Genomic DNA, 27,827 nt, shown 5'->3' on the forward strand with positions numbered 1-27,827 from the left:
TATATATATATATATATATATAATCCAACACTTGTAACAAAGAAATGTATGTTGACCGATGAGTATTTGGTCGAGGCTAAATTGGCAATCCTTTGGCTGAAAATATTTCCCAAGTCAATGTATTAATGAATTTATAATTATTCTCCCGCAACTGCAAAGATTGCTTCGACTTATGGTTTCTTGGAGCAGAAAATTTAGATGGTTCAGATGTTGATCAAAACATTTTCCCTAAACAGTTAAAAAAACACACACATGGTTGATGCATACAAAAATTGTACCCGAAAATAACTACAAAAATATTTGATCCCAAAGTAAGAGTATCTAGGTTTAGCCAACGTAAATTGGTTCATATTTTATTATTAAATCAACAGAAATTAAACCCCTTATTTACTTTTTTTTTCTACTAATTAAATTAAATATTGGAAATGAGAAAGGACCCAATTGAGCCAGAACAACCAATCGGTCCAAAATTTGAAGAATCGATCAGTTATCGCCACTTCTTTCTCGATTCCGATTCTACCCAGCCGTCTTCCACGAATTTGAAGCTTTTATAAGGTAAGGGACGACGATCACTACTGGCTTTTGTTCTTCGATCCATTGGAAGATAACATATGTAATTGCTAATTAGGATTATAAACGTTATACCCCTTTTCCAATGAAACTTGATTGCCCTAAATTACCAGATTTGGGGGTTTTGAATGAGCATAGACTAGTGCCTTGTTTGATTTTGTAACAACTCAGGGCATCGAAGAAGAAAGTTCTCTGTTATAGCTCGGCAACTGATTTACAAAAATTCGTGTCGACATTATTCACTGTTTTGTGATCATGTCAGATTTGGTACTGGGTTCCTTGTTAATTTTATCATTCGGGTTGAACTTGAACACCTATATATCCAAAGGCATCCTGTCAGGCATTGCACTCTGAAAATTCATGTGATAATTTCTGTTTTTGGAGACTTGTAACAAGTAAACAGTAGCAGGGCATGTCTAGAGCACTCAAGAGACTCCCAATACCTGGCCACCGCTTGCCCACTGTGCCACCTCTTCCCCCTCCTCCGCTGACTCTGCCAGAATCCCCACTTTCTCTCTCGGAATTAACTCCGACCTCCTCCATCACCCAAACTCAAATCATCCAACTCACTACCCTCTTCAAAACCCATCTCAAAGAGAACCCCACCAGCTTTTCTCCTAATGAACTCGTCCACTTTATGAAGACCCGGCTCCGCCACCACCCCACACTCAGCCACCTTGACTTCTACCTCTTCCGTTATACCACCACGCTGGACTCTTTCCGTCATGACCATTCCACTTTCGAGTACATGGCCCGTTCCCTTGTTTATTCCCACCGCCTTGATTCTCTCCACTCACTTCTCAAGTTCATCGCCGCCAATCCTTGTCCCTGTGCTGATGGTATTTTCTCTTGCCCCAAGATTGAGGCTATTTTCCGTGTTTCGATTGGTGCATTTTGTAGGAGTGGTAAATTTGGTAATGCTCTCTTTGCGTTTGATACTATGAAAAGACTGATCGATGGAAAGCCTGATGCGGCTTTGTATAATATTGTGATTCATGGTTTTTTTAAATTTGGGAAATTGGATAAAGGGGTCGAGTTTTATGGGAGGATGATCAGGGACATGGTGAATCCAGATGTGGTTACCTTTAATACCTTAATCAGTGGTTACTGTAGGAGTAATAAGTTTGCATTAGCATTAGATGTGTTCCGAGAAATGAAAGAAAAAGGTTGTCTACCGAATGTGGTTAGTTTTAATACTTTGCTCAAAGGATTCTTTCAGGATGGAAAGACTGAGGAGGCGATAGGAATGGCACATGAAATGATCGATTTTGGGTGCAAGTTTTCGTGTGCAACTTGTGAGATCTTAATTGACGGACTTTGTAGGCAAGAAAAGATTGTGGAAGCATCTGATTTGATAATTGATTTTTTAAGGAAAGGAGTACTGCCTCGTGGGTTCGATTATCTCATGTTAATCGAGAAACTCTGCAAGGAGGGAAATGCGGGAAGAGCATTTGAATTGGTAGATGAGATGTGGGGACAAGGTTACGCTCCGAGCTTATTCTCGTTCACTACTTTGATTGAAGGTTTATGTGGCGTTGGAAAGAGCGATGAATCAGTGAAGTTGGTTAGAAAGATGCTTAAAGAGAATATTGTTCCGGACTCTGTGACGTTTAATAGTCTGCTTTCTCATTTGTGTGATTCTCGACAAACCGTGGAAGCAAACAAGTTGAGGTTGTTGGCTTCTCAAAAGGGCTTGCATCAAGATGGAATGATGTATAGGATATTGATTTCTGGTTACTCGAAGGAGGGTAGAAGAGAAGAGGGGGAAGCTCTGGTGAATGAGATGTTGGATAGAGGGTTTGTACCTGATATTGCTACGTACAATAGGTTGATGGGTGGTCTTGCTAAAGCAAAATGATATCCAGATGCATGTGTGGCGAGTTATCATGCTTTTGCTAGAAACAGCAAATAATGGATTGAACTGCTGAAAGGAATTGTGTATCGAACTTTTTTTTATCACCATGAAATCATATTTTATTTCACATCAAGGGAAGAGTAAGCAATTGTTTCCATTTTTTTTTAAAAAAAAAACATTCTTTAAATGTGTGTCTGATACTATATTTTTATACCCTTCAAAAAATTATTAAAATATTAATAAATTTTTTTATCACCGAATGTTGGGATTTAATTTGAATACTTTATATTTGTTTTATGTTATTAATCAGGTAAGAATAGCAAAGTTGTCAAGTAATTTTATCGAGTCCTATTATATTAAGTTTGAATAATTAATTTTCTTTTAAAAAAACTAAAGTTCATCTCCACGAAAATAATTAAAAGAGCCATATTCTTAAATTCAATAGCACGTGTGGAGGGGACAGCATGATAATTATATTAACTACCACACTTGAAAGAAATGAAAATTCTCCACAAATCTGATTTTCACTCCATTTATTGCACATGTTTCAATTCATTTGTGCGAATAAAATTAGCCAAAATCTCCCTAAGGTTTTTTTTTACTCTATCCGTCTCATGTATATGTGTTTTCACATATTAAGGAGAATATTGTTGGAAAAGTTAAATTTTACAAAAAAAAATATCCTATTATACTATTATTTAATATAATGAGTGTTTTAATAGGGGTTATTTTGGATGTAGATGATTTCTAGCTAGACAATAATTAATAGTAACAGGGCAAAAATAATAATAATAACAATAATTACGCATGCATGTACATAACATATAAATTATAACTGTAAAGATTTTACTGCAATATATGTATGTGCGTGTGAGTTCAAGTAAAATTCAAAAACTTGCTAAAACGTTATAATCCAAAGATTTAAAATTTCAATGTATTTAATGGGAAATTATTCTTTAATCTTTTTCCTCTCATCTGTGGTTATATCTTTGATTAATCTTGCTTTAGTCGATCAATCAAGGCATCAAAAAGAATACACTTGGAGTAAACAATCTTAGTTTACCAAAAAAAAAACAATTTTCAAATATAAGATAAGATCAATATACCATCTAAAATAGATATTGTATATATAATCCTATAATCACAATCAATCATTGTTCCAAAATATTTATTACAACACATATATGTATAATTAATGTAAAAAGAATATGTTCTTGTCGAGATGTTACAGTTAAGAAAGCCGCCAAATGAAAACACATGTTTGTTTGAGTTTGGAGCAAATCAAAGATCCCTAACAAAACCCAGTTCAATTCATGATGGCAATGCATCAAATGACATGTTACCACGTGGAACAGGCAACCTCATATTCCAACAAAGGATATGTCCCAAGAATAGGATCAATATATACTAGCTAGCTAGTACATATGGAAAATTAATAATTAATACTCCCTTTTTATTAAGATATAAAACAATTTAACAAATTAAAATGGGAAATATTATATATCGTTGCATGAACAAAGTTGTATTCACACATATTTATGTAATGATCGATCAGTTTGTGTCACACATGACTCAAAGAAAGGGATCAAGGTAAAGAAAAGCGAGCTTGGGAAGAAAGAGTGGCAATTAAAGCAAACATTTTAATTAAAAAAAAATATAATATGGTATATTTTTTCTTAAAGGTAAAGTATGAAATAGTTGTAGGGGGTGGCAGCCTCCCACATTAGCTTTTTAATATTTTATTCTTTGTGAGCATTCTTTTCTCTTTTTGTTCTCTTATCAAAACCTCCCTCTTCTACCAATTTGTGTGCTTCATCGTTTCCCTCCTCAATCCATTTTGGATCTTCTCGAACTAAGGTCTCTCTCATTCTCTGGAGTACTTGAAATTTGATTTGCGCTATTCTTGGGCTCTGTTTTGCACGTAAAGTCACACACTCATTATTTTCTTAACATGTATATATATTTTTTGTATGCATACAGTATTTACATGTGCATTTACGATTTTTATATTCAAAACATGTGTGTGGACTATCATGATTTGTGCTGGTTATCTATTTTAATTTGGTTGCTTTTCGACAGTTCAATATATATAGGTGTCCTATATATATATATATTTAGGAGGCTGGTCTGTCTCTGTTGTTTTTGGTTCGAGGCTAGCCAGACAGTTCTCTTCATTTTCATCAGAAGATTAATCATACACAATGGCCCCGGTGTCATTGCCACCTGGTTTCCGGTTTCATCCGACGGATGAGGAGCTTGTTGCATATTATCTGAAGAGGAAGATCAATGGTCAAAAAATCGAGCTTGAAGTAATTCCTGAAGTTGATCTCTACAAATGTGAGCCATGGGACCTGCCAGGTACATATTTCTTTCATTACCATCACGTCGTATAGTCATGAGAAATATGAAAAGTCCATTTCTTAAAATGAAAAAATTTCTAAAATTATAAATTATGTATTTTTTAAAAATATATACGTATCAAAACAAAATTCATTGATCTTTCTCTAAAACAATGTTAATTAGATAGAAAGTGTTATGATGGCAAATACGTTATGTGAAATTCAGTGTTTTTTTGGTGTTACACAAGACAAAAACCTTATACTTTGATTAAGACTGAAGGATGAGAATCAGAGAAATTTGCAAAATTAGTTTAAGTGAAAAGATGAAGAAAGGTATAACTCCTGTATTTATTTTGACAACATGATATCATACTATACAATCATAGAAAATATTCCCCGAGGGAATCTGTCAAAAATTTCATTCATCTCCTGATGCACTATAATTGTACAATTTCGACGTATCAAATATATATGGAATTTATTTAGTTAACACACCGTTAAGTTGGAGCTTTAAATTTCAAAAAAAGTAGTCCTTAAGAACTGCCAATTTATCGGTCAACAATTAATAATTAGCTTTATTTTTTCAATAGTGTCACCCCTTGGAGAAAGGGGAAATTGCTTAATCATGACGGGTCCCCTACAGCTTTTTCATATTGTAATAAGTCAAAAAGAAAATAAAAGAAGAACGTTCTTCGATTGAATAATATATATCTTATTTTATCCTACTTTAGTTTAATTGTAACAACTCCAAGAAAAGCCATTTAAACCATTACGTGATTATCTTTGATTCATGAAGAGAAATTTGAATCTGATGGATAATTATTTGTCACAAATATAGTAAGATGGCATGCATGTTGAGTCATTTGAATAGATTATCATGACAAGCAGGAAAATCACTGTTGTCAAGTAAAGATTTTGAATGGTACTTTTTTAGCCCTCGAGATCGTAAATATCCCAATGGTTCGAGGACTAATCGGGCTACAAAAGCGGGATATTGGAAGGCCACGGGAAAGGATAGGAAGGTAAATTCACAGATGAGGGCTGTGGGCATGAAGAAAACCCTAGTTTACTATAGAGGGAGGGCACCTCATGGATCCCGGACAGATTGGGTCATGCACGAATATCGTCTCGACGAAAGGGAATGCGAGACGAATACAGGCCTCCAGGTGAAACTTCGAACCCTAGTTTCGTTGTTTCGAACTTGATCATGCTTTCTATAAAGTAGAATGAATATATATTATGAGACGTACGGCATAATAATTACCTCAGCACCTCAGCACATCACACACACACATATTAACATCGGTTGGCAATTTTAATATCACATCAAATCATCAAAGTTGCTTCTTTTTTCGGGAAATATTTTCAGGATGCTTATGCTCTGTGCCGAATATTCACGAAGAGTTTGAACATGGGGCCAAAAGTAATAGGAGACGAGTACGTAACATCAGCAAGCAATCGGTCCTCCAGTATAAATGATCATCACCAGCATCAGCATCTTTATAACTCAGGGGAGGATGTTGATGATATTGTAACTGGATCATCAAGTGACGCAAAATGGATGCAGTACTTATCCGAAGAAGCCTTCAGCTTCCCAAATCCTTACTCCGATTGCAACCCGTTACCGTATCCACCATCAAAGGTACCCGGCCCGTCAAAAATTTTATTATTTTTGTACAAATTCATGATCCTATTTCTAATACTTAATTATGCTACAAATTGTTATTTTTTCCCCTATTTTTCAGGTTGACATAGCTTTAGAATGTGCAAGGTTACAACACCGGTTTTCACTTCCTCCATTAGAAGTACAGCACTTATCCCAGGCATACTTTTCTAGGGATCCTACCGCGTTCTCGCGTCCGAGTCCTATGTTGGATGATCAAAATACAAATCAAACTGAAATTTTAGAGGAAATCTTGTCGGTAGATCAAGCTTCGCATAATCTTCAAAATCATGATCCTTGGACTGCAGGAACTTACGCACCTACTGATGATTTTTCATTCTTTGTTCATAGTAATAACCCAACGATTCCTGACATTAGTTCTTCAGAATATATGAACAACGTCAGAGAAGAACAGATTCATCGGCCCATTGAAATTGAGGAAAAGGATGAACCTTTTAATCCGGACAGAATGGTAGAGAATTTGAGATGGGTGGGCATGTCAAACAAAGAATTTGACAAGGTACTTAATGGCTGCACAACATTNATATAACATCGATACCTTGTCCTTTGACAGAATTTTTTGGATGAATTTAAGAGTGTTCCGGTAGAAAATATTTCAAGTATTCAAAGAGAATGTCATGACTTCCAAGGTTAGTCATTTTTAGCTGTTAACACATATCCTATAAGTGAAAATTTTTTTAACATTGAAAATCAGTCCATGGAAGTTCAATTTTCATGAAAATCACCTGCTCAAAACAAAAATAATTTTTTTTCATATAAACTTTATGAAGTTTAAAATCTCATCTCCACCCTTTCTACTCTATCTACTACTACATAGCTAGCTTCATTATATATATGAATAATACAGTATGCATGAATATTGTAGGAAAAACAAGTAACCAGGACTTAAAAAATAATCAAATCTTTGAGGGACTAGTGATTGACAATACAAGTGACAATTTCTTGGTTGATGATGATGGAGACATGGATGACTTTTCTAGTACACCAAACTTTGACATGTATGAGAAGATACAAATCAATCATGGATTGCTGATTTCGACCCGGCAAGCATCCGAAACATTTTACTATAAAGTGGTTCCATCAAAGACGGTTCGAGTCCACCATAATCCAATGGCATTCCATCAATTCCCAATAACAAGATCCAAGAGCTCGGGTTTATGTGATAAGTTTGTGTCATTTTCAAGAAGCATGGAATTAGGGTTTTTTAGAGCTATGAAGCCTTGGAGTTTGAAGAATCTGATGATTCAAAGTCGCGAAAGGGGTCTTCAAGAAAACGAAGGTACAAATGGTTTTAAGGGATGGAGCTTTTGTGATGAGATTGTGAGCACTATAAGGCCTTATCTCGCCCTTGTTTTGGCACTATTTCTGACACGTGCCTTTCTCACATGATTTGTAGAACCTGCGTTAATTGCATTTTGAGCAATGATTAAATTTAACCGAGCTGAAAATTCTAAGTAAGAAAACAACATGGCTAAGGATTACTCATTGATTTTTAAAATGTAAGCTTAAAGCCCCCTTGAATTGGGTGTTGCAAGTTGCATTGTGAAAATCACTTATGGGGTTAATTAAGCCAATTGTTCTTTCTTGCCTGGAGATTTCAACATGTTTAAATTTTCACGAAATGTTCATGCAATTTAATTAATTAATTACCTGTAAATGTCATGTAAGTTACACGAAAGGGTAGTCTTTCAAGATTTGGATTCTTTTTTTACTCTCTTTTGGTTTATTTCGGGGTATGGAAAAGATGGGGTCAGATGAGATGAATTATCTCTAAATATGTATGATGTAGTTTTCTGGTATTTAGTTGACATATATACTTCCTTTCAAGTGAATTATAATACTTGTAAAATTCAGAAGCATCTACCTCTGGGGTACGGTGTGATTTAATTTTTCCATTTCAAATTTTCGGCCTTATTTAATGTTCGCGATTCTAGCTAGCTAAGTGAATGTATTTGACTCTAGCATATATATGTAGATTTGTGCATCTGGAATATGTTTATAACAATAGAAGTTGGAGTCAATAATTCAGACGAAACTAAAAAAACGAATGCTTTTTCAAATGTAAGCGTGTAAATTAAGTTGTAAAAATTACATTTTTATTCTATATTTTTAATGTTTATATTAAAAATAAAATTTAGAGAAGATGACTCGTGTAAACATCATTTAATTTAGTTTTGCTGTAAAATTCATTCATGATTTACATCACATTTTTCGAATTTCATATTTTTAAATTATACTGTTGTAAATTGAAAACCCCCCTGAAATATATATCAAGTATAATTAACTATATATGGTGTATAAATTCCTTGGTCTGTTAATTAATGAGGAGATTAATTTTCAATCCTTGTCATTGTATTATTGTATCAGAGTATGTAAATCCAACTACCGTTTAACTGATCATACTTGAACTTTTGTGAAAAGACTTTAGAATGCGTTTGAATCGAAGGATCTGAAATCTCTATCTTATTCATTTGGCTGAAAACTAAAATCAAGGATTTGAAATCTTTGTGTCGCTCAAGTATATTTTTCTTCAATCTCAAATTCACTCTCCAAGTTTAACATTCATGCATTTTAAACTCTTCGGTTTGAAATCTTCCCATCCAAATACAAACTTAAAATCCCCAAGATATATGAGGATTACATTAATGTTTTGTTTCTAATCTGCTTTATAAATTCTTTGGTTGATTAACGAAAGCAGTAGCTAGCTAGATACACACTTTGAAGTCATGAACATATCACCAAACTATATATATCAAGTAGATGGTGTGGGTGTCAATTATTCGTCTTGAGTCGACGAAACCAGAAATCTGATGAGAGAATTTTCAAATGTGGGGATAACGGAGATTAATATATTTTTTACATTGCATTACCTAAAAATATATATTAGGTAGGAGAGCAAAGTGAAAAGCTCTTACCAAACAAACAACCACAAGCACGACAATATTCTCTTTATTTCCCTTACTAGTTTGTAATAAAATTTTTAAAAAAGATTATAATGCTTTATTGGGGAAAATNTATTCAAGATTATTTGGGAGATGACCAGAGGAAATAAGGCAACTTCTATTCACGGGCTGCCCTTTAACTAATGAATTAGTCATTAACTACCACGACTCTTTGCTGCAGATGCATGCCAAATTCAACTACTCTATGTCACATAATGCATTCTAGCTCCTATTAAATTGTATTTGGAGCTAGCTAGAGTACATTTGAACTAATTTAAATTATTATTTTATATATATATTACATGACACAAATTAAAGTAGTACTGATGACCCACCATATATATTCTGAGTCATTACATTCCATAAAAGTATGCGCAATCATAAAGATGCCCTTTCAACAAGCAAAGAAGAATGGGGTTGGTTGCATGCGTTTCAGCATACACAAACACTGGTGGTTTCTTCTATATATATTTCTTTCTCTTTGTAATAAATTAATGCTGTTGGTTACAGAAATATTCTTCCTGTATATATATAAAGAGATCAAAGGGAAGAATTATAAAGGGTCGTTAGTTTCGATGGCATTTGTCAGGCCATGCCTGCAATAATAATGTTTTCAAGGTTTTTGGTGTATCTCGGCGTCTGTTTCTTAATTAATTTTGGAATCCTGATCAATGCTGCTTCTGCTCCGAGGGTGAAAGTCGGAAACATTTCACGGGTGGAAGATGCTATAAACTTTCAACTATATTATGGGCAGACTTTTAAAGTNTATATGGTTGCGTACGTATTTCTACGGCCTTAAAATACAAATTATAAGGAGTTTATTTAGAATTCTGTGAATAAAGAGACACATTGCAGAGTTTATTCCACGATATCTCAACCTAGCTAACTCCGACTCCAAATCCGAATTAATTTAGGTCCAATGTGCTTTTAGAATCAGATTCTATCTAAACTAAAGACTCAAGCTTGACAACCTTTTTTTTTTAATAAAAAAAACTATGCTCTGTTTCTTCAATCGCCCTTTGAAAGACAAAAAATATGTACAGTGTGCTATAAAGTACTAAAGGGAAAATAGCTAAAATAATTTTTGTCCGGTATGCATAAAAATGTTTTAGTATTTTTAAATGAAAAACTAATTCAAATATGTGTTTGGATAAAAATTTTGTAATTTTTTTTAAAAAAAAGTGTTCTCCAAATATAGTTTTTTAAAAATAATTGAGATGTATTTTTTTTGATATTTTTAGAATAAAAAAAACGTGTTGAATGAGAATTAAAACTTTTCATAGTATAGTTGTCTTAACACATTATTCTTAATTGTTTTTATCTATAAAATCGTTTTTTTTAAATACTCATCCAAACAACCTTTCCACTCTAAAAAACATTTTTATAGAATAATTGTAAGACCACATATATATTTATTATTAGAACAACTTTTAAAACATTTTGTAAAATTTACTTGTCTAAACAGTGCCTTAGTACTTGGAAAATTTTCAGTGTGCCGTTCATTGTTCTCTATTTGTTAAGTAACTTATGAATGGGGATATGGTCTCTTAATTTTCCACAGAAAAATTCGAAGATGGCAACAAATAGGACGAAATATTGCTCCTCAAGGATAAAATCCTTTGTCATTCCCTTAACCAACTATTCCATAGATACTCGAAACCAGTTTCCAGGTAAGTATTAAATATTTAAACTAATATTCCATTTTCAATCTCAATAATTTATACTTTTTTTTCCATGAATAACCAACCTTTACATTTTTAAAGTAAAAAAAATGATAGGAAATATGTATGTCCATCTGTTTTTAGTTATTGTTACAGAAAACGATGTCATTTCATCTAATATATATTCTACATTATTTTGTTTATTCTCGCAGTTTCTTTTTTGGAGGTGAGATCGATCCCCAACTCTGTAAGCCATTCTTGCTATGACGTTTAATGTTTATATATATAAATATGTAAGCACATGCATGCAGCTGTTAGGATTACTTGGAAGTTTAATGGGCATTACATCAGATTCAGTGGCTTCGGAATGTGTACTGAAACTGTACAGTGAAGGCCAACTTCAACTCATCAACAATACCGAATTTAACCAATTTGAGGCCCATTTCATCAACAATAATGATGCGCAATCCACGTGTAATTTGGCAACTTTTCTACCCATGGATGAAGAAGCTCCCCTCCAAGTATGTATATTATATTCAATTCTTATATGTAACTTCGACGTGACACTAGAACATAGACATTTTAGGAGTTTTGTGTTGGTTGACAGAGAGCAGAGTGGATAAAATATCTGGGAGTATTTGCAAATATGGAGACGAGAGCAAATCGAGTTTACGATACAGTAAGTACACGTGTGTGTGTTTATATGTATATATGCATGCTTGTGATGGTTGTATATGATTTTTTGGTGTTAATTATAATTTGTAGATTAAACAGAATTATTTGTGCCTAAGTAAGGCTGCGGTCAACAAGAAAGGGTCGACTTTCAAACCAGTGGTGGCTTGGATGACCTATACAGATGTAACATCAATGATTACTCTTTTTTTATGGTTTATTAAATTGGTTTTATTTTTTTAGTAATATCGTAAATTTGATCATTTTATTCGTTCTATTTATCGAATTTCAGTTTTAGACTATTTTTTTATTATTATTTTTTTTAATTTTATCTTTTTTCTACAATGTGCTAATGTAACGTTGGAACGCATTTAAATAATATGTCCAATGTCATGTTAATACTTTAATGTAAAAAATATATATTAAAATTATAAAAATAAATAAATAAAAGATATATGACTAAAACTCATTTTTGATAAAAAAAAAATCACAATATTGAGGATGGAAAAAACAACTTTCCTTAATATTTTTTTATTGGAATAATTTTATTATGATGATGAGATGGACGTGCAGGGGGTGTGGTCTTTCACGCAAGAGGCTTACAAATTAAAGGTATACATGCATATAAATTTCATTTAATTAAGAGGCATTGCATTCTTCATTTAATGCGATTTTAAATTTATTTTAATTCAGTACGTGGAGGATTCGGGTGGGGAAAACGTTGATCATTCCATCAATAAAGTCACATATAACGTCTCAGTGCCCGATGAATTGGATGCATTTCAGGCTNATATTGTTTAATTTATATAATTTAGAAATAAATAATAATCATTCATTTAAATTATTATTATTATTATTATAATTTATTAGAGCGTGGACGTGGTGATCGACGAAAGCTATACTAATGATCCACAATCCTACACAGCTTCCACTTTTCTTCAAAATTTGAATGTTGATGATCAATCTTGCTTTGCCTTCATGTCCAATCAAAGCCTGTGGAGATATGACAAAAGAACTCGAAATTCCCTTTTTCTAGGTATTTTTTTTCCTTTTAACTTTTCTATGTAATAATAAGTAAATGAATTATATTTAATCTTTTGGTTTTGTTTTATTATCTTTCGATATGTATTGGGTAAAATCCATGATCTGATTATTTTATTTTGATTTGATGCAGATTGGTACGATGGAGCCATTTCTCAGCCCCATTTAGTCCTTGCGGATCTCATCCAAACTTTATTTCCATCTATAAATTATACGTCCACTTATTTCAGAAATATTGCTAAGGTAAAATATACATTTAATATTTTATACATCAATTTTCTAAAAAAAAAAATTAGTTTGATTATGTTAAATCGTGAAATCAAAATTTTAAAAAAAATGACACAGAGATATATAATAATTATATGATGATGTGAGATTATATTTATGGGCAAGCAAATTACTATTTATCAATTTAACAGGGAGAAGGAATTGTGAGCATTGGCCCTGAAATGTGCAACAGAGACATCTCCACTGCCATGGATCCACCAATCTTAGATTGCCAACGGAAATATCATTGAGTGTTGGATACCCTCTAGATCAAATACTTGATCATAATTTTTTTTTTTGAAATTTTATATTACTTGACTGCAGTCATAAATTTTCAATATTTATTTAAAATAAATGAAAGAAAGGAAGTGTTTTTTGTCATGTATATTTCTCATTTTTATAATTTTATCGATCAAATCATAGTATTTTTGCAATCTATCGAATGAAATAAATATTTTTGTACGAAGCATTTTTGACCGTGTCTTCCCAAGTAACTCACATTTTTCATCAATCTCCTAGTGAGTAATTTGCTAGCTAGATAAAAAAATGCACACATACATAAACTCATTTGAACTACATTTCCTTGCAAGAATTAAGCTACGTAGAATGCTAATTCAAGCCACATTAATTAGTCTCCATAGTAATTCTGCTCTTAATCTTCTTCATTATCTTCGACATCATGATCTTCCCTCTCTCAAATTCCACACTTATTCTCCCACCACACATCCACTCAACTCACCTTCTTCAGTGTCCCGGCACCTATGATCGACGGCACAAACACAATCCATTCCCACCGCCAAAATAGACATCAAGTTTGTTTTTTGCAACCTCACAAAACTCGAACAAAGAATCCTTATATCTCATGCGTTTCAACGACATATTCATCCTCAGTTGTCATGAAAACATGAATCAGGGCAAGACTTACACATACTTATCCACGCTTCCAAGAGTCCTCTCCACCCCCCGATATGACCATGTCATGAAATCCGATGACGATGTGTATCTACGGCTAAAACCTCTCGCCTTTTCGCTCTATCCATTGCCAAGAAATGACGTCTACCATGGTTTTGTGACCCCTTGTCCTAGTATGAACCCGTTCGTAAATTACACGTCGAGTATGGGATTTGTGCTATCTTGTGATCTTGTTAAATGGATAAGAAGATATCCCATTCCTAAAAACGATACTTTTGGACCAGAGGATAAACTTGTCGGGAAGTGGCTGAATACCAGGAAGAAGGCGAAGAACCGGTTTTCGAACAAACCAGCTATATATGACTATCCTGGAACTAATGGAAGATGCTCACATGATCTCATACCAGATACAATAGCTGTTAATAGATTAAAGAGGTGTGATCAATGGTTGCATGTGCTAAGGTTTTTTAAAGTAACCAAAGAGGTTGAATTGTCTAAGCTCTATAATATATGATTTTGATTTTTTTATGAACGTGGATTTATGATCAACTGATGAAGAAATGACAGAAAAGGAAAAATAAATATAATAAATCATCATTTTTTTTACCTTTATTTTTTTACTTTACATATCAGTTTTCGGTAATAATTTTTTTTTTTTTTTGGGTAGTACAAGATCTTTTGCATAAATGTCCTGTGAAGGAATCCAACTATCCAAGAGTCCATTGTTCAGATTATCGATGCCATTATCTTTACCACCATCTTCTCAAACACCTTGATCAAGATCGAAACAACCTATGAATCCACAATAAACATAAAAGCCATACTAAAATTCGGATTAATAAAAAAATTTTAGCATTGATATTTCGAATCTTACTTTTGCAAAGTGGACTGGGATTGGGAACGCCTTCTTGAAATCTGTTGTTTCGGCTTCTCCTTTTCCCCTTGTTGAGGAGTTTCGTCATCCTTTTTAATCAATACATTCTTCACCTAATTATCATCGGTTTTTATTACATGTTAGGATCGACTTGCATAGTCGAGATAATTCCATCAACAGTTCCAAAAATAAAGCATGTTTTGAAGGGAAATAATATACCAAGCTCCTGAATTGAAGATTATAAAATGTCTGTATGTATCTCCCTTTGGCATGTTTCTCAGCTTTGTGCAACTTTTTCCAGAAGCTATAGATGCAGCCCATATTCAGAACTTTATTTGCATATATCTTCCACGTATAGCTTCAAACAAATCCGAGAAAAAAAGTCACTATTCATTCGCAATCCACAATTAATCTCCTGAAATGTACTATTTCAACTCATTAACTCTATGTGAAACATAGTAGTCGATATGTTGACATAAAAGTTACCATTCGTTTATACGCTGCAGCCCCTGGACTGAGATTCTGTTCCAGTAAGAAGGATCCTCTTTCGACTTCTGAAAGAAATCAGCAATCTTGTTGCTCGATTCATCTCCGTTGTTAGGATTAATGTGGAATCCCGAAATGCCATCGACTATTATCTCAGCCGGGCCACCTTGATTAGTTGCAAAAGTTGGTAATCCACAGTTCATGGCTTCGACCACCGTTAGTCCAAATGCCTCATACAGAGCCGGTTGGACAAAAGCTCCCTTTGTATCTGAAATGGCACGATATAGCTCACCATTTCTTCGTCTGTCAGTTTGAGCTGCTATCCATCTTATTTGTCCTTTAAGCGTGTAATTTTCTATTAAAAGATGCATCTTCTTAATTTCTGCTGCTTCTTCTCTGTCTTTGGACTTTGAAGAGTCGAAGAAACCACCAACGACAACAAGATTTACCAAGTTTCTAAGCCTTTTGTTCTTGCCATACCACTCTGTTAGTCCAGCGATATTCTTCACAATATCTAGCCTTGCCATGGTAAAAATTATAGGTTTCTCCCGGTCTTCTAAATATCCACTGTTTTCGAAAGAAATAACATGAGTAATTACAACCAAATGATCCATATTTGCATGTAGGTATTTAGGAAACTCAAAACTCACATGTGCTCATCATTATCAGTTTTACTAAAGAGAAGCTCTTCAATAGCAACACTGTAGTTCGTAAACCGTTTTTGTTTATCTGTGTGAGGAAAATACACTGATTGATCGGACCCTGGAGAAGAAATGTTGAATTTCGGCTCGAAAACATTGATGCCGGATACAACTCTATACAGCCCTGGAAGTGTAAATGCAGTGTGGCTTTCGTACTGTCCCGACCTATCTTTGCTGAAATATGGAGAAGTTTTCACCAACATAAGCCTCAGTCTTTATCCAAAAATCAAATGTAATCTTCAGACTTTAAATAGTGTCAAAGTTAAAATTTCTTTCGAGATGAATACCTTCCCGCGATTTCTTGATATGTGCTTGTAATGATGAAATCTGCACTATTCATGGCAATTAAATCGGCTGAGAACTGGCACGAAAAGTGGTGCTTGGGGTCAAGTTCCTTCCATTTCATGTCCGAGTCTTCATACTTTGTCTTCTCTAAAGCATGTGCAATTGTTCCCTGTTCCAAAATGCGGTTCCCATACTCAATTCAAGTCGTTTTGGTGTGCGCTTTGGTAAATAAATATTTATAGTTCAAACAAAATAAAAGGGATCAGCTTTTGGTACCAATGTTATGTCAAGTTTTCTAGCCATAAGAGATGCCACCAAGTTTCCATCAGTGTAATTTCCAATTATTAAATCTGGTTTTCCTTCCATGACTTCAATGATTTTGTTCGTAGCATCCTGTAAAATAATGAATTGACGCCAAAAGATAAAAAAAAACAAGTTGCAAGATGACTCACAGACAAACACACAAGGGAGGAGGATTCAGCTATGGGGCGAGAAGGGATTTCCAAACCTGAGTAAACCTCTCCAGGTATGGATAGATATCGAACCGAGAAATCCATTGTCGGAGGATTCCATCTTCTGTCCTAAATGGCACTCTAAGAATGTGAGAATGCTTGGTGTTGAAAATTGGTTCTAGTTCCTGGTTGCATTTAGTCCCCTTTGCATCAGGAATGAGTCGAGTCACCTGCATCACAGGTAACGATTATGTTGATATTTTCTGATCCGTTCTTACGTATTTCAGAAAAATATTTCATCTCAGGCGAGCAGGAAAGGTTGCCCCCAAATACAGTAAGTTTAGACCCTAGATTATGTTCCCATGTTCAGAGTTATGCTACTCACCACAAGAATCTGAGGCTTCACATTAAGACCTTGCTGCTTGATTCTTAGCAGCAATTCCTCTTCCAAAGCTACTACTTGATCCAAAACATAAACTACCTGTCCAAAAGAAGAAATAGGAACTTGAGCATTGGTGTAAATTTTATTCATTCGAAAACTATTATTTCAATCATTAAACTCAAGAACGGTTGTGGGATATTCTTGTCTTGAAAATGTTATACATGAATTTCAATTTTACCAACCTGTCCACCTGTATCTGGTAACCCGAGAACATCGGACTGACCAAAGTATCCATGAACAGAAAACAACACAATGTTGAAGATAATCGGAAGCCTGCCAAAAAATTTCTCCACGTTTAATGGATCAGGAGCTTGCAGAATTTCTGAAAGTGAGTGCATTGTTTCATGAACTCTTTCAGCAGTGTCCCCCCATCCTTTCTCAAATCCCCATTCTTTAAACCTGCATTTAATTATAAAATATATAATCGTACGTTTGTTTCAAATCAAGGTTGGAGTTAACAAAAGTTGGAAAAATTAAGAAGAATGTTGGGATGATTTGATAGTTCCACTTCCACCTCATCTCAAAGCTATGATAAGGTGTGTCTTTGGGTAGCGACATGAGGGCCAATTCAGCAACGATAAGCGCTCCCTGGAGCTTTGAGACTGTGCTGAGGGTCTCATTTATAACGAGCTTCTGCAAATCCAGGGCCAAAATAATGTTTAATACCGAATCTGTGTCGGCGTTATTATCAGTTAAGTCTAATATGCCCAGATTTGGGGTGAGGTCCTGTTATATTCTTCATTGGGAACTAATCCGAATTTTTTTTTCTTGTAGAATTAAAGTACTAGGATATAAGGTAAAACTCATGAAAAGTTGTGCAATAAGAAATGAAATTTCATACTTCTCCTTGGTGGCTTAAGGAGAGTAAATAATCCACCAGAGATTGTGCACTTTCCAAGCTTTTGTTGCTCAGATTTGAAGTAAGGAATTTGGAGATGTAACCAACTCCATTTCCCACAGAAGAAGACAGGGTCAAATGAGGTAAAGAATAGTCCATTGCTCCAAAATCAATCTCCAATGCATTCTGATCATTTGCCCTGCAATTTAAAACCATGTTGGTACTCATGGCTCATCTCATGCTAAATGAACCATACATCAAATTTCATGATTTTTTTTAAAATGCTTCGGATCGACCTCATAATGCATTAAATTGCTACAAGTAGATTCTATGGTATGCCACGGGGAAAAGACCAAATAAAAGATGATTTATGTTATACGTATGTCAATACCAAGTCTCATCCACTGTCATCTCTTTGTATTTCAAGTACTCGGTTGCAGTGATCTCTTCACCCGATAGATCATTAGCATCGACTTTGACATACTCCCAAAATCCAGGAGAAGGCCTGATGGCAAAAGCAACACTTGGAGGAACCACAGCTGCTTCCTGAAAATTTAGCACAATATGTACCCGCCATAAATTTTTCGTTCCGAATGCTCGTTGGTAAAACTTAATGACGAATAACTGAGTTAGTTTAGATAAAATTATTCTAAAGATTCATCAACCGTCATGTGCATGTACTAACAATATAGTATTGAAAGAGACCATAGGAAAACATGATTAAATGAATTGGCCATAAAGACTTCCATCCATGACGCATTATCAGGATGGTTAGAACCCTAAGTGATATCTCTTAGTTAATATAATCGAAACTTAAGTTATATATAATTATACTACACGCAGATCATATGTAAGAGAGATTGTAATTGTAATAATATCAAATTTGATTCTTAAACCTGAGTTGTGCACAAGATGTAACCGAGCAACCCTTCAAGTAAATGAGTCCTTTCAGCCTTATCATCTATAACTTGTTCCATTTCATCCATCAAGTGTTGAAGTTTCATCAATCTCCTTCCTTTTTCAATGTACTTAGCAAAGCACCTCTTCATGTGGTACCGGCTTTGCCTCAGTGCCTCCGGCATGCTCTCTGCCATCGATTCTGACCGTTTCAAGGCCGGTGCATTAGAAGCCATTGGATTGGGTCTAGCTGTATGGTAGTGAGCCTTGGATATCGAAGGAAATAAGATTTGGTTGATGGGTTATTTTCAAGATCTTTGTGGAAATTTATAGATGGATGGCATAACAATTTAAGAACATCTTTCTTTGCTCATCATGTAGCAAAAGAAAGGAATCTTTGTTGAACACATTAAATAAATCGATCGTGTGGATGATGACTGAATCCATAATTTTAAATAATTCAAACGTAAATTTGAATTTTTTGTTTGATGGATATGATATTGATGCTCAAACATTATTCCTCAATCCAAATAGTTGGAGGATTCCTTGTGTTCGCGTAGGGAGCAAAGTTAAACCTTTCCGCCAGTCAGGAGCATTTTATTTAGGTATCATTCTTTTCTTTCTACTAGACTTTGAAGAAAAATGCTACCCGAATTTCCTTTGGTTTCTGTATGAAATTTCAAGTGCCCAAAGTGACGCTGTTTTTCTGTTTACAATACATAGCCAATGCCGGCCGCCTTATTATGAACTGCATAAACAAATCTAAGATTTTGAAAATATTATCTAACTTGGACTCAATTTTTATTTTTTCCAATTTATCATTAATAATAGTATTTGTATTTTAAATAAATTGGCGACTTTTCAAAACATATATGTTACAATCCAGATTAAACAAAAGCTCAAGCTCACATAATGATATTTGTTGAAACTTTGTCTTGTTTGCCACGAAGGCACAAAAAGGTTAGTAAAAAATAAAGAGTCGCTAAAATATATCTATACTATATATTAAGAATCCTTCTAATAGAGACAAAATAGATACCAAAATTTTTTCCAAATTTGCCCTTACAAAATACCAATATTATATTTTTGTTTTTTTTATTTTTTTTAAAATTTAACAAACACTTTTTCTTTTCACTTTTGTATTTTTTTTAAATTTCAATAATTTAAATAGCACTTTAATCCATCGATAATTTTTCAAATTTCACTTTAACCTCTCGATAATTATAAAAAAATTGTACACACACGCACCGCGTGTGCAGAGTTACTAGTTATTATAAAGCGTGAAGCGGTATTCCTCATTCTCAAATTAGGGTTTTGAGAAAAGCCTAGTTCTAGCCGCCACCCTACTTACCTCCTATATATACATATGCTCGACTGCCTGTGTTCTAAACATCTTGAAATAATTGTTCGCGTCAATTACTGATTACGGGCGCTCCGATTAGTTTCATGGCCGTTACGTATGAGCCGACGCTAAATTCTCCTCCGCCGTTTCTGGTTTTCCACGAAATCCCCCCCTTTTTTTTTCAAATCTAGAGGAGATTTAGTCTTATCAGAAGCGGTTAAACTCTAATTTTTTTTTTTTTGGTTTTTTTTTTATTTGATTTTTTGACAAAGAGATGGAAGTGATGAATATTTCCCCAGATGATTCGACGCTGAAATTACTGAGCGCTATTTCGATTTTTTCTTCCTTTTTGGAGGAAAATTCAAGCCAGAATTCTGATCCATCTCTGCTTTTGATTCAACTTGAACAGATTAAAATTCGCATCGAAAATAATTCCCGATTAGTTTGTCAGATTATCGAAATTTATTATACTGTCCTATGCAAAATATCCTCTGGAGAAATTCAAGCTTGGATTTTGATCCGTCGCCTCTGGAATTCTTGATTGTAAACCCACCAAAAAATTACAACCGCATGTAAATAATAATAATTTGGAAAGGTTATTAACTTGTTATTTGAGTAACTTTCAAATTTTTCTTAAAAATTTTGTTACTTTATAAGAGTTTTATCTTAAAACCTCAATCCGTAATCTCTTCAATGTATGAATTAACATGTTATATATTTTTTGAAGTGGTAGAGATTTTTGATCTCATATCGCCTTGGTGTATGGCTAATATGTGTTTATGATTTTGAAAATCCATCCAATGTTTGACATGGAAGTGATGAATATTTCCCCAGATGAGTTAACCTCATGGATCATGCGTGATTTTCCTTTTTGCAGGAATCTAGAAAGAATTGGTGTAATTTTGCTGGAATGCGATGTTGGCATGGATATAATTACTATTGACTTGATCGGTCAACCTGTTTAACGTCTTCAATTCTCTGCCCCCCTGAAATCGTATATTAAATCGAAGATGATACCCTTAAGGGTACGAATTGATTTTTATTTTTTAAAAAAAAAAAAAAAAAAAAAAAAAAAAAAAGGTCACAAACTGAGGCTTGAGATGCAATTCACTAATAATGGACTAGCTCCTTCCCACTCCATTTTACATCTGTGAACAGCCTCTCTGTAGTTCAGATGGCATTATCTATCCAGAAGTTATTATATACTATCTTTGCAATTCATCTGATGTGCAATCACTTGTCATCGTCTATCCATACTTGTGTGCAAGGAATTTTTTTCAGAGCAAGAAATATGGATAGACGATGGCAAGTCAAGTAATAGACAAAACAAATTCGAATAGGCTGGAGTAAATTCCTCCTTTTAAAAAGTAAAGAGCTTTCCTGAATTTGATTGCTAATGCATCTAACAAAATTCCTCGTTTTAAAACGTAAAACGCCATTCGTCACTCACAAAAGCACTTGATATTACAAGGGGCTATAAAGTTCTTTTCTGGGGAAAATAATACTTCTTGTGTTGATAGAGCAGTGATTAGAAGCTTTTAAGAAGAGATTAATTTGAAGTAAATAATATGAATATAATTTTCCTCGGTTAAAAATTATATTAGATAAAAAAAATTATTTATTATACTTTTTATTCGTGATAACACATTCACGTTTTAAAATCGAAATTAAAAAAATATAAATCAACTTTATGAGATAATATTAATCATAAAAAAAAACAAGAAAACATATCATATAATAAGAATGTTGTTGTCGAGTGAGGCATAATATTGGGTTGGTGTTATTCTGTATTAAACTATTATTATTTTTACATAATTGCTTCAAATATTGATCGATTATATCGAGAAACATCGATTGACATGCTCCACTACTCATCAAACTTTACGCAAACTTCATATTTTTTTTCCCTAATAATAATAATATATTATTATTATCTTTTACTTTAAAGCACTAGGGGTTCTGAGTTGCAGTTTTGGTACATTAAAAAAAAGAAGGAATTTGTCCCAATATCATATTTGATAGAATTTATTCCTTCGGTTCATTAATTATCCAAGATAATAAAAATTCATATAAAATAATTTAACAGATCAATTAACTATTTTCTATAGTATAGTACATAAGATAAGTCACTTTTAAAATTTTTTACCCATAATTTTAAAGGTAGAAAAACACATCTAATTCTTGTTTTGTACAACAATAATAACTCCATCAAATTATTTTAGAAATAAAATTATATTATACATAATCAATACATAATATTTATATATCATATTAATATACGTGTACCGAGGAAAGTAATTCGGATGGTTGGTGTATTTTTTACAAAAAAATCTTCAAATAAAAACCACGGTAACATAGTGATATTGTCGCTTCCAAAGGATGTCGTGGAATAAGGAGAAGCATGAATAGTGATTAGCTATTTGATTCTCTCAATCTAACATATTTTCTCTAATAGAGATGAAATTTTTTTTTTATTGGTTCGACGTCCTTCAAAAAATCTCGATATGAAGACGGAGATTCTCGATTTTTTCGGATTCTGAACAATATGAGGATACTATTTTTATCATCTAACTCACCCCAAAAATAATAATAACATAATAATATTATCATTAAAAATAACAAGTTACGCTTCCTTTTCTATTAATATATTTGAAATGGGAATTAGGTAGGATGAGGGTGAGGGTGAGGATGTTGAAGGGGATTTGATCCCGATTGTTTGAGTTCGGGGATGAAATTCGGAGACCGAGACGAGGATGACAAACTATCCCAGCACCACACCGTTGTCATTTCTATTATCGGACGAGTTTGTCAGACAGAATTTTCTCAATACGATTTACCTAGCTAACATAGTTTGCAGGTTGAATTTACACAGTGTGTATCGAAAAATACTGAGTGAAAATTTACATGCCATAATATGTTTGTGTGTATATATATACACACCACAAAGACTCCAGTAAAATTATTTTAATAATGAAAAAATATACTTTTTATTCTAAAAATATCGAGTCAACCAATGTTATATACATAGACGACGGAGATTTGCTCGTATGCACTGTCCAAACAGACGGGACTCGTACCTACCACCTCCAATAAATTGGTGTTTGACTGATAAAAATTAATAATTTGGGTATTAGTGACCAAGCCACTTAAAAACGGCCACGTAGACCACCCCACCACTAGCAATTTCATGGTGATAAGGTTATCTTTCACCCATTGGGTGATTGGAACGTGTGGATTACGGGATTCGACTTGCACGTTGAATGGTGGATTCTATCATTTTAGCGGTTCCTATTTCCAAGAATGCTTAGGATATGTTTGGTTTGCAATTGTTTGTGTGTTTTTATACAAGAATGCTTAGGATATGTTTGGCTTGCAATTGTGTGTGTGTGTGTGTGTTTTTTTTTATATATATATAAAAACTATCATTTGAAATAATTTAAAAAATTACAAAATATTTTGTTAAAGTTGAGCATCATATTTCTATGAATACTTTCTCGTTTTCCACTCGATTTCCAGAAATACCCGAATCTTGGAATCAAATCAAACGGGTCACTATCGAGAGCGGTCCCCGTTTAATAAAGTTCCTTCCCTTTAACCCTCTTGAATTAACTTGGACTTGTATAATTCACCAAAGATTCCCATTCAAGAGTAACGATGACTCCATCACAGCCACAAAATGGAAAAATAACTAGGCTAAGCATAAAAAAAGAACTATATGACAAATTGCTGCTTCGTCGAATTTCTGGAAGAGTAATAGCATCTGTGTGTTGTGCTAGAGCGTGATATCTTTGGTTGGCCATTGTTTATTTGTTTTCTAGTGACGTTGATTCCTCTGAGATCAAATAAGTGGAAATTTTAAAATCCAAATAGTTGATTAGTTAGATTGGTATATAAAAAAGTTTGGATCTTTTCTATATGAAAGATTCAAGATAGCCTCAACTTTGGTGGCAGCAAAAGTTTGAGGTTATTTTAATAATGTCGGGGTGAACCCATTATTCAAATAATAACGGTGTAGAGTTACGCTGAGTTTATTCAAGTCGAACAGTTTCTTGAAGTGTAACGATTTATTTCTTTGTGCTTTGGTATGTTTTGGTTATTTAATTTAGTGGTTTTTTTGTGGAAAAGCCATGTGTTTGCACCGTTAATATTGTGTCATTTTGTGGTTTTATAATTTGCAGAAGCCCTATAGAGTGGTTCTGTTGCTGTGCAAGAACCAAAGCCCTACTTGAATTTTGAGTTGGTTTTTGTTGTCCGGCTGGATTTTACATTCTTTCTTTCAAAAGTAAAGTGGGAAATTGATACAAAGTTGAATGTTATTCGCCAGTTTTATTACTTAAGGAGATTAGATAAAGAATTCAAGGAGAACATCTTAGAATTGTTTAGTCCATCGAGAATCATAGGTACATAATGTCTGTTGTTTTGTTATGGGTGGTTTCTCCCGCTTCTGATATCTATAATGGCACTGGATTCTTGGAGCCTGTTCGTGAAGGAACGCGAATTATTGGTTCATTTAGGTCCATTTCTCCGCGTAGAAATTTGATCGGAAATGGCAGGCTCGATAAGGGACAAAAGAATAGGCGGAACTTTAGTTTTACAAATACTGGTTTTAGGTATTCATACCTGGGGAACTCCGGTTTAGGGACTGAAAGTAGACTCTCTGTGACATCGAGTTTGGTGGCTAGTCCAGCAGGAGGTATCACCTTATCATCCGAGCAAAAGGTTTATGATGTGGTTTTGAAACAGGCAGCATTGGTTAAGAGACAACTGAAGTCGACTGAGAACATGGAGGTAAAACCAGATATTGTTCTTCCTGGATCTCTTAGCGTATTGAGTGAAGCTTATGATCGATGTGGTGAGGTGTGTGCTGAGTATGCCAAGACGTTTTATTTGGGTTAGTACCTGTGATCAAGTATCTGGTTAGCAAAAATTTAATTTTCACCAGGAGAAATAGAAGTTATTTCTGATCCTTTTTGGGGGATTTTTTTTCAGGAACCATGCTTATGACACCTGAGAGGAGAAAAGCAATCTGGGCAATATATGGTAAAGGTTTATTGGTGCATAAATCTTATTTTTTTATGAGAAATTATTGAAAGATGTATCCAATCTTACTTTGGAAAGTGCTACCTTTTAACAGCATTCAATATATTGATTTTCATGAATCAAAAAAATCTTGCAATCAAATCGTGATTATTCATTACTTTCACCTTGTAAGAATTGATTCTTTTGATTATTTTCTGTCGTCGGTATTTATTCTCAGCTCCCCAACCGAAATAAGCATTACCAAGAATGCCTCTAGTTGTTGTGTTAATGCTAACCTAGGTTGATATATTGCTATTGCCCAGAGCAACAAGTAGTTGGTCGTTGGATAAAATGATAGTGTGATTTTTAAATGCCTGATGTCTTCAGATCCTTATTTAAAAAATAAAATAAAATAAAAATAAAGAATTGTGGAGACTGAGCTTTGTCATTTGAGATTTGGTCATCGTATTAAGGTATCAAATTAAATATCTTAGTGAGCATGTTTGAAGAATGTTTGAAGCATCTTAGTTGTACTAAGATTTATAAGTGTCATGCCCATTGGACGCATTTTTTCGCAAGTTTTTCGTGTTAGATTCTTGTGATTGTGTGATAACGGATAGTTTGACATGGTTAAATTTAAGAGTAAAAGTCAACTCAGGATGCATGTTCTTTTAAATTAAACAAAAATGAATATGATTTCTGAAGAATAATTTAAAAGTATAAATGTTATGACTAACAACCTGAATTTTGATTTCAACTTGAAAACAGATTGTTTAAAGAAAGAAGAAATCATAATCAAGAGTGATAAGACTTAATGGTGTAAGACTCACGATTCTTTTATCAATTGTCCTTTGAGCAGTTTGGTGTAGGAGAACAGATGAACTTGTTGACGGGCCAAATGCATCACATATAACTCCTACAGCCTTAGATAGGTGGGAGTCGAGGTTGGATGATATCTTTAGAGGGCGTCCATTTGACATGCTTGATGCTGCTTTATCTGATACTGTTTGCAAGTTTCCTATCGACATTCAGGTTAAAACTCAATATCCTCCTGCACTTTTATGTCAGTTCTTGATGAAGTTAAAAAACAATCCAGAATTCGGAAACATAAGGGAGACATTAGTTGATGGCATGAATAAAAACTTGTTTTCCATTTTTCTTTAATGTCAAAGCTACTTAAAGTCAAATTATTTTGTTATGCCAGTTTTTTTGCATAATTTGTGGGCTTTTCATAGGGAAGTTCAAACTGCATGAATAAATTCAACAATTTGATATAAACATGGGAGAGGCTGATGCAAAAATAGAATGTTCGTTGTACCTCAAATTGAAGCTCAGCAGATTTAACTGTATCTTTTCAAGAATTAACAGCCAGTGACAATTGTCTGTATTCATAGTGTAATTACTATATGTGACGCGTCATATGTATTTTTCAGCCTTTTAGAGACATGATTGAAGGAATGAGGATGGACCTATGGAAGTCAAGATATTCAAACTTTGATGAGTTGTATCTATACTGTTATTATGTAGCTGGTACCGTTGGATTGATGAGTGTGCCAGTTATGGGAATCGCACCTGAATCACAGGCAACCACAGAAAGTGTCTATAATGCGGCTTTGGCTCTAGGACTTGCAAATCAGTTAACCAATATACTCCGGGATGTTGGAGAAGAGTAAGTCTATATTGATTAAACTTGGAAAATATCAACATTTTTTTGAAGCATTTATTGTAAGTAAGAGGCTATTTTGGCTCATTGTTGTGTGTTTTTCTTCACTTGGAAGAAATTGGTGTGCTAGCAGAATGAACGATTACTTGGATGAGAATATTAATCTCTGACAAATGCATTCTGGGTTATAATTGTCCCTGTTCTATATGGCATGTCGATCAAAACATAGCACTTGGTTTGTAATGAAACACAATTATGATGAATACTAACATTGTTGTCTTCTTGAAGTGCAAGAAGGGGAAGGGTCTATTTACCTCAGGATGAGTTAGCCCAGGCAGGGCTTTCGGATGAAGACATATTCATTGGGGAGGTAACGGACAAATGGCAAACTTTTATGAAAAAGCAAATTGCGAGGGCAAGAAAATTCTTCGATGATGCAGAAAAAGGAGTCACAGAGCTCAGCTCAGCGAGCAGATGGCCCGTAAGCATTTGTTACCTTTTCGAAACTATTCCTTTAACTTTAAACAAGCTCCCTTTTAGTTACAAAATATTTGTATGCCATATAAACTAATCTTCAGCTCTGTTATGTTGGTTTTGTCCGGTGCAGGTGTGGGCATCGTTACTGTTGTACCGACAAATACTGGACGAGATAGAAGCAAATGACTACAACAATTTCACGAGGAGGGCCTATGTCAGCAAACCGAAGAAGATTATGGCTTTGCCAATGGCATATGCAAAGTCTCTTGTTCCTCCATTATCAAGAACCTCATCTCCTCTTGTAAAATCATAGATTTTAACATGTTAACTTTCTTGAATACTGAGTTAAATACTTAAAGAAACCAAGTATAGTTTGTACATCTTATATTTATGGTAAAGTAGTGATCT

At 34.0% G+C, this 27,827-nt stretch overlaps 6 protein-coding genes, 1 long non-coding RNA gene and 1 other non-coding gene across 12 annotated transcripts; 7 read left to right on the top strand and 1 right to left on the bottom strand.

The window, feature by feature from the left end:
- Positions 1–408: 408 nt before the first annotated feature.
- Positions 409–2,558, top strand: LOC140962454 (uncharacterized). The gene is made up of 2 exons (XM_073421364.1): positions 409–555; positions 833–2,558. The coding sequence occupies exon 2, from the start codon at positions 983–985 to the stop codon at positions 2,426–2,428; it is 1,446 nt and encodes a 481-aa protein (XP_073277465.1). The 5' UTR covers positions 409–555; positions 833–982; the 3' UTR covers positions 2,429–2,558.
- A 1,635-nt stretch (positions 2,559–4,193) lies between these two features.
- On the top strand, positions 4,194–8,313 carry LOC140963152 (NAC domain-containing protein 54-like). Of its 2 annotated transcripts, XM_073422409.1 has the most exons (7): positions 4,194–4,282; positions 4,610–4,783; positions 5,653–5,930; positions 6,134–6,406; positions 6,510–6,947; positions 7,002–7,077; positions 7,314–8,313. In XM_073422409.1, the coding sequence occupies exons 2-7, from the start codon at positions 4,627–4,629 to the stop codon at positions 7,835–7,837; spliced, it is 1,746 nt and encodes a 581-aa protein (XP_073278510.1). In that variant the 5' UTR covers positions 4,194–4,282; positions 4,610–4,626; the 3' UTR covers positions 7,838–8,313. The 2 variants fall into 2 exon arrangements, with proteins under 2 accessions (XP_073278510.1, XP_073278509.1); XM_073422408.1 differs by lacking the exon at positions 4,194–4,282 and having other exon boundaries at positions 4,496–4,783.
- A 2,614-nt stretch (positions 8,314–10,927) lies between these two features.
- LOC140963215 (uncharacterized) lies at positions 10,928–12,524 on the top strand. The gene is made up of 7 exons (XM_073422508.1): positions 10,928–11,060; positions 11,264–11,277; positions 11,363–11,572; positions 11,659–11,730; positions 11,817–11,909; positions 12,297–12,335; positions 12,417–12,524. Exons 1-7 carry the CDS (start codon positions 10,964–10,966, stop codon positions 12,522–12,524), a joined length of 633 nt encoding a protein of 210 aa, XP_073278609.1. The 5' UTR covers positions 10,928–10,963.
- Positions 12,525–12,583: 59 nt separating this feature from the next.
- LOC140963594 (uncharacterized) lies at positions 12,584–13,355 on the top strand. The gene is made up of 3 exons (XR_012172712.1): positions 12,584–12,759; positions 12,898–13,007; positions 13,184–13,355. It is a non-coding gene; the product is annotated as an uncharacterized lncRNA (long non-coding RNA).
- A 580-nt stretch (positions 13,356–13,935) lies between these two features.
- On the top strand, positions 13,936–14,457 carry LOC140963216 (uncharacterized). Its single transcript, XM_073422509.1, has one exon. It carries the CDS (start codon positions 13,936–13,938, stop codon positions 14,455–14,457), a length of 522 nt encoding a protein of 173 aa, XP_073278610.1.
- A 47-nt stretch (positions 14,458–14,504) lies between these two features.
- Positions 14,505–19,228, bottom strand: LOC140963667 (sucrose synthase 5-like). Of its 2 annotated transcripts, none has more exons than XM_073423069.1 (14): positions 18,918–19,228; positions 18,413–18,567; positions 18,025–18,220; positions 17,698–17,816; positions 17,366–17,582; positions 17,127–17,222; positions 16,798–16,971; positions 16,566–16,682; positions 16,292–16,458; positions 15,954–16,178; positions 15,304–15,870; positions 15,037–15,175; positions 14,818–14,930; positions 14,505–14,714 (listed from the first exon to the last, which is right to left on the bottom strand). In XM_073423069.1, the coding sequence occupies exons 1-14, from the start codon at positions 19,152–19,154 to the stop codon at positions 14,693–14,695; spliced, it is 2,544 nt and encodes an 847-aa protein (XP_073279170.1). In that variant the 5' UTR covers positions 19,155–19,228; the 3' UTR covers positions 14,505–14,692. The 2 variants fall into 2 exon arrangements, with proteins under 2 accessions (XP_073279170.1, XP_073279171.1); XM_073423070.1 differs by having other exon boundaries at positions 14,505–14,735.
- A 1,306-nt stretch (positions 19,229–20,534) lies between these two features.
- Positions 20,535–20,643, top strand: LOC140963697 (small nucleolar RNA Z103). Its single transcript, XR_012172742.1, has one exon. It is a non-coding gene; the product is annotated as a small nucleolar RNA Z103 (small nucleolar RNA).
- Positions 20,644–23,781: 3,138 nt separating this feature from the next.
- Positions 23,782–27,799, top strand: LOC140962906 (phytoene synthase 2, chloroplastic). Of its 3 annotated transcripts, none has more exons than XM_073421988.1 (7): positions 23,782–24,342; positions 24,439–25,151; positions 25,250–25,300; positions 26,139–26,311; positions 26,713–26,948; positions 27,231–27,423; positions 27,550–27,799. In XM_073421988.1, the coding sequence occupies exons 2-7, from the start codon at positions 24,668–24,670 to the stop codon at positions 27,730–27,732; spliced, it is 1,320 nt and encodes a 439-aa protein (XP_073278089.1). In that variant the 5' UTR covers positions 23,782–24,342; positions 24,439–24,667; the 3' UTR covers positions 27,733–27,799. The 3 variants fall into 3 exon arrangements, with proteins under 3 accessions (XP_073278089.1, XP_073278090.1, XP_073278091.1); XM_073421989.1 differs by having other exon boundaries at positions 23,782–24,316; XM_073421990.1 differs by having other exon boundaries at positions 23,782–24,051.
- The last annotated feature ends 28 nt before the right edge of the window (positions 27,800–27,827 follow it).

The sequence above is a fragment of the Primulina huaijiensis genome, chromosome 17 (genome assembly GCF_012295235.1).
Source record: "Primulina huaijiensis isolate GDHJ02 chromosome 17, ASM1229523v2, whole genome shotgun sequence".
Classification (NCBI taxonomy): domain Eukaryota; kingdom Viridiplantae; phylum Streptophyta; class Magnoliopsida; order Lamiales; family Gesneriaceae; genus Primulina; species Primulina huaijiensis.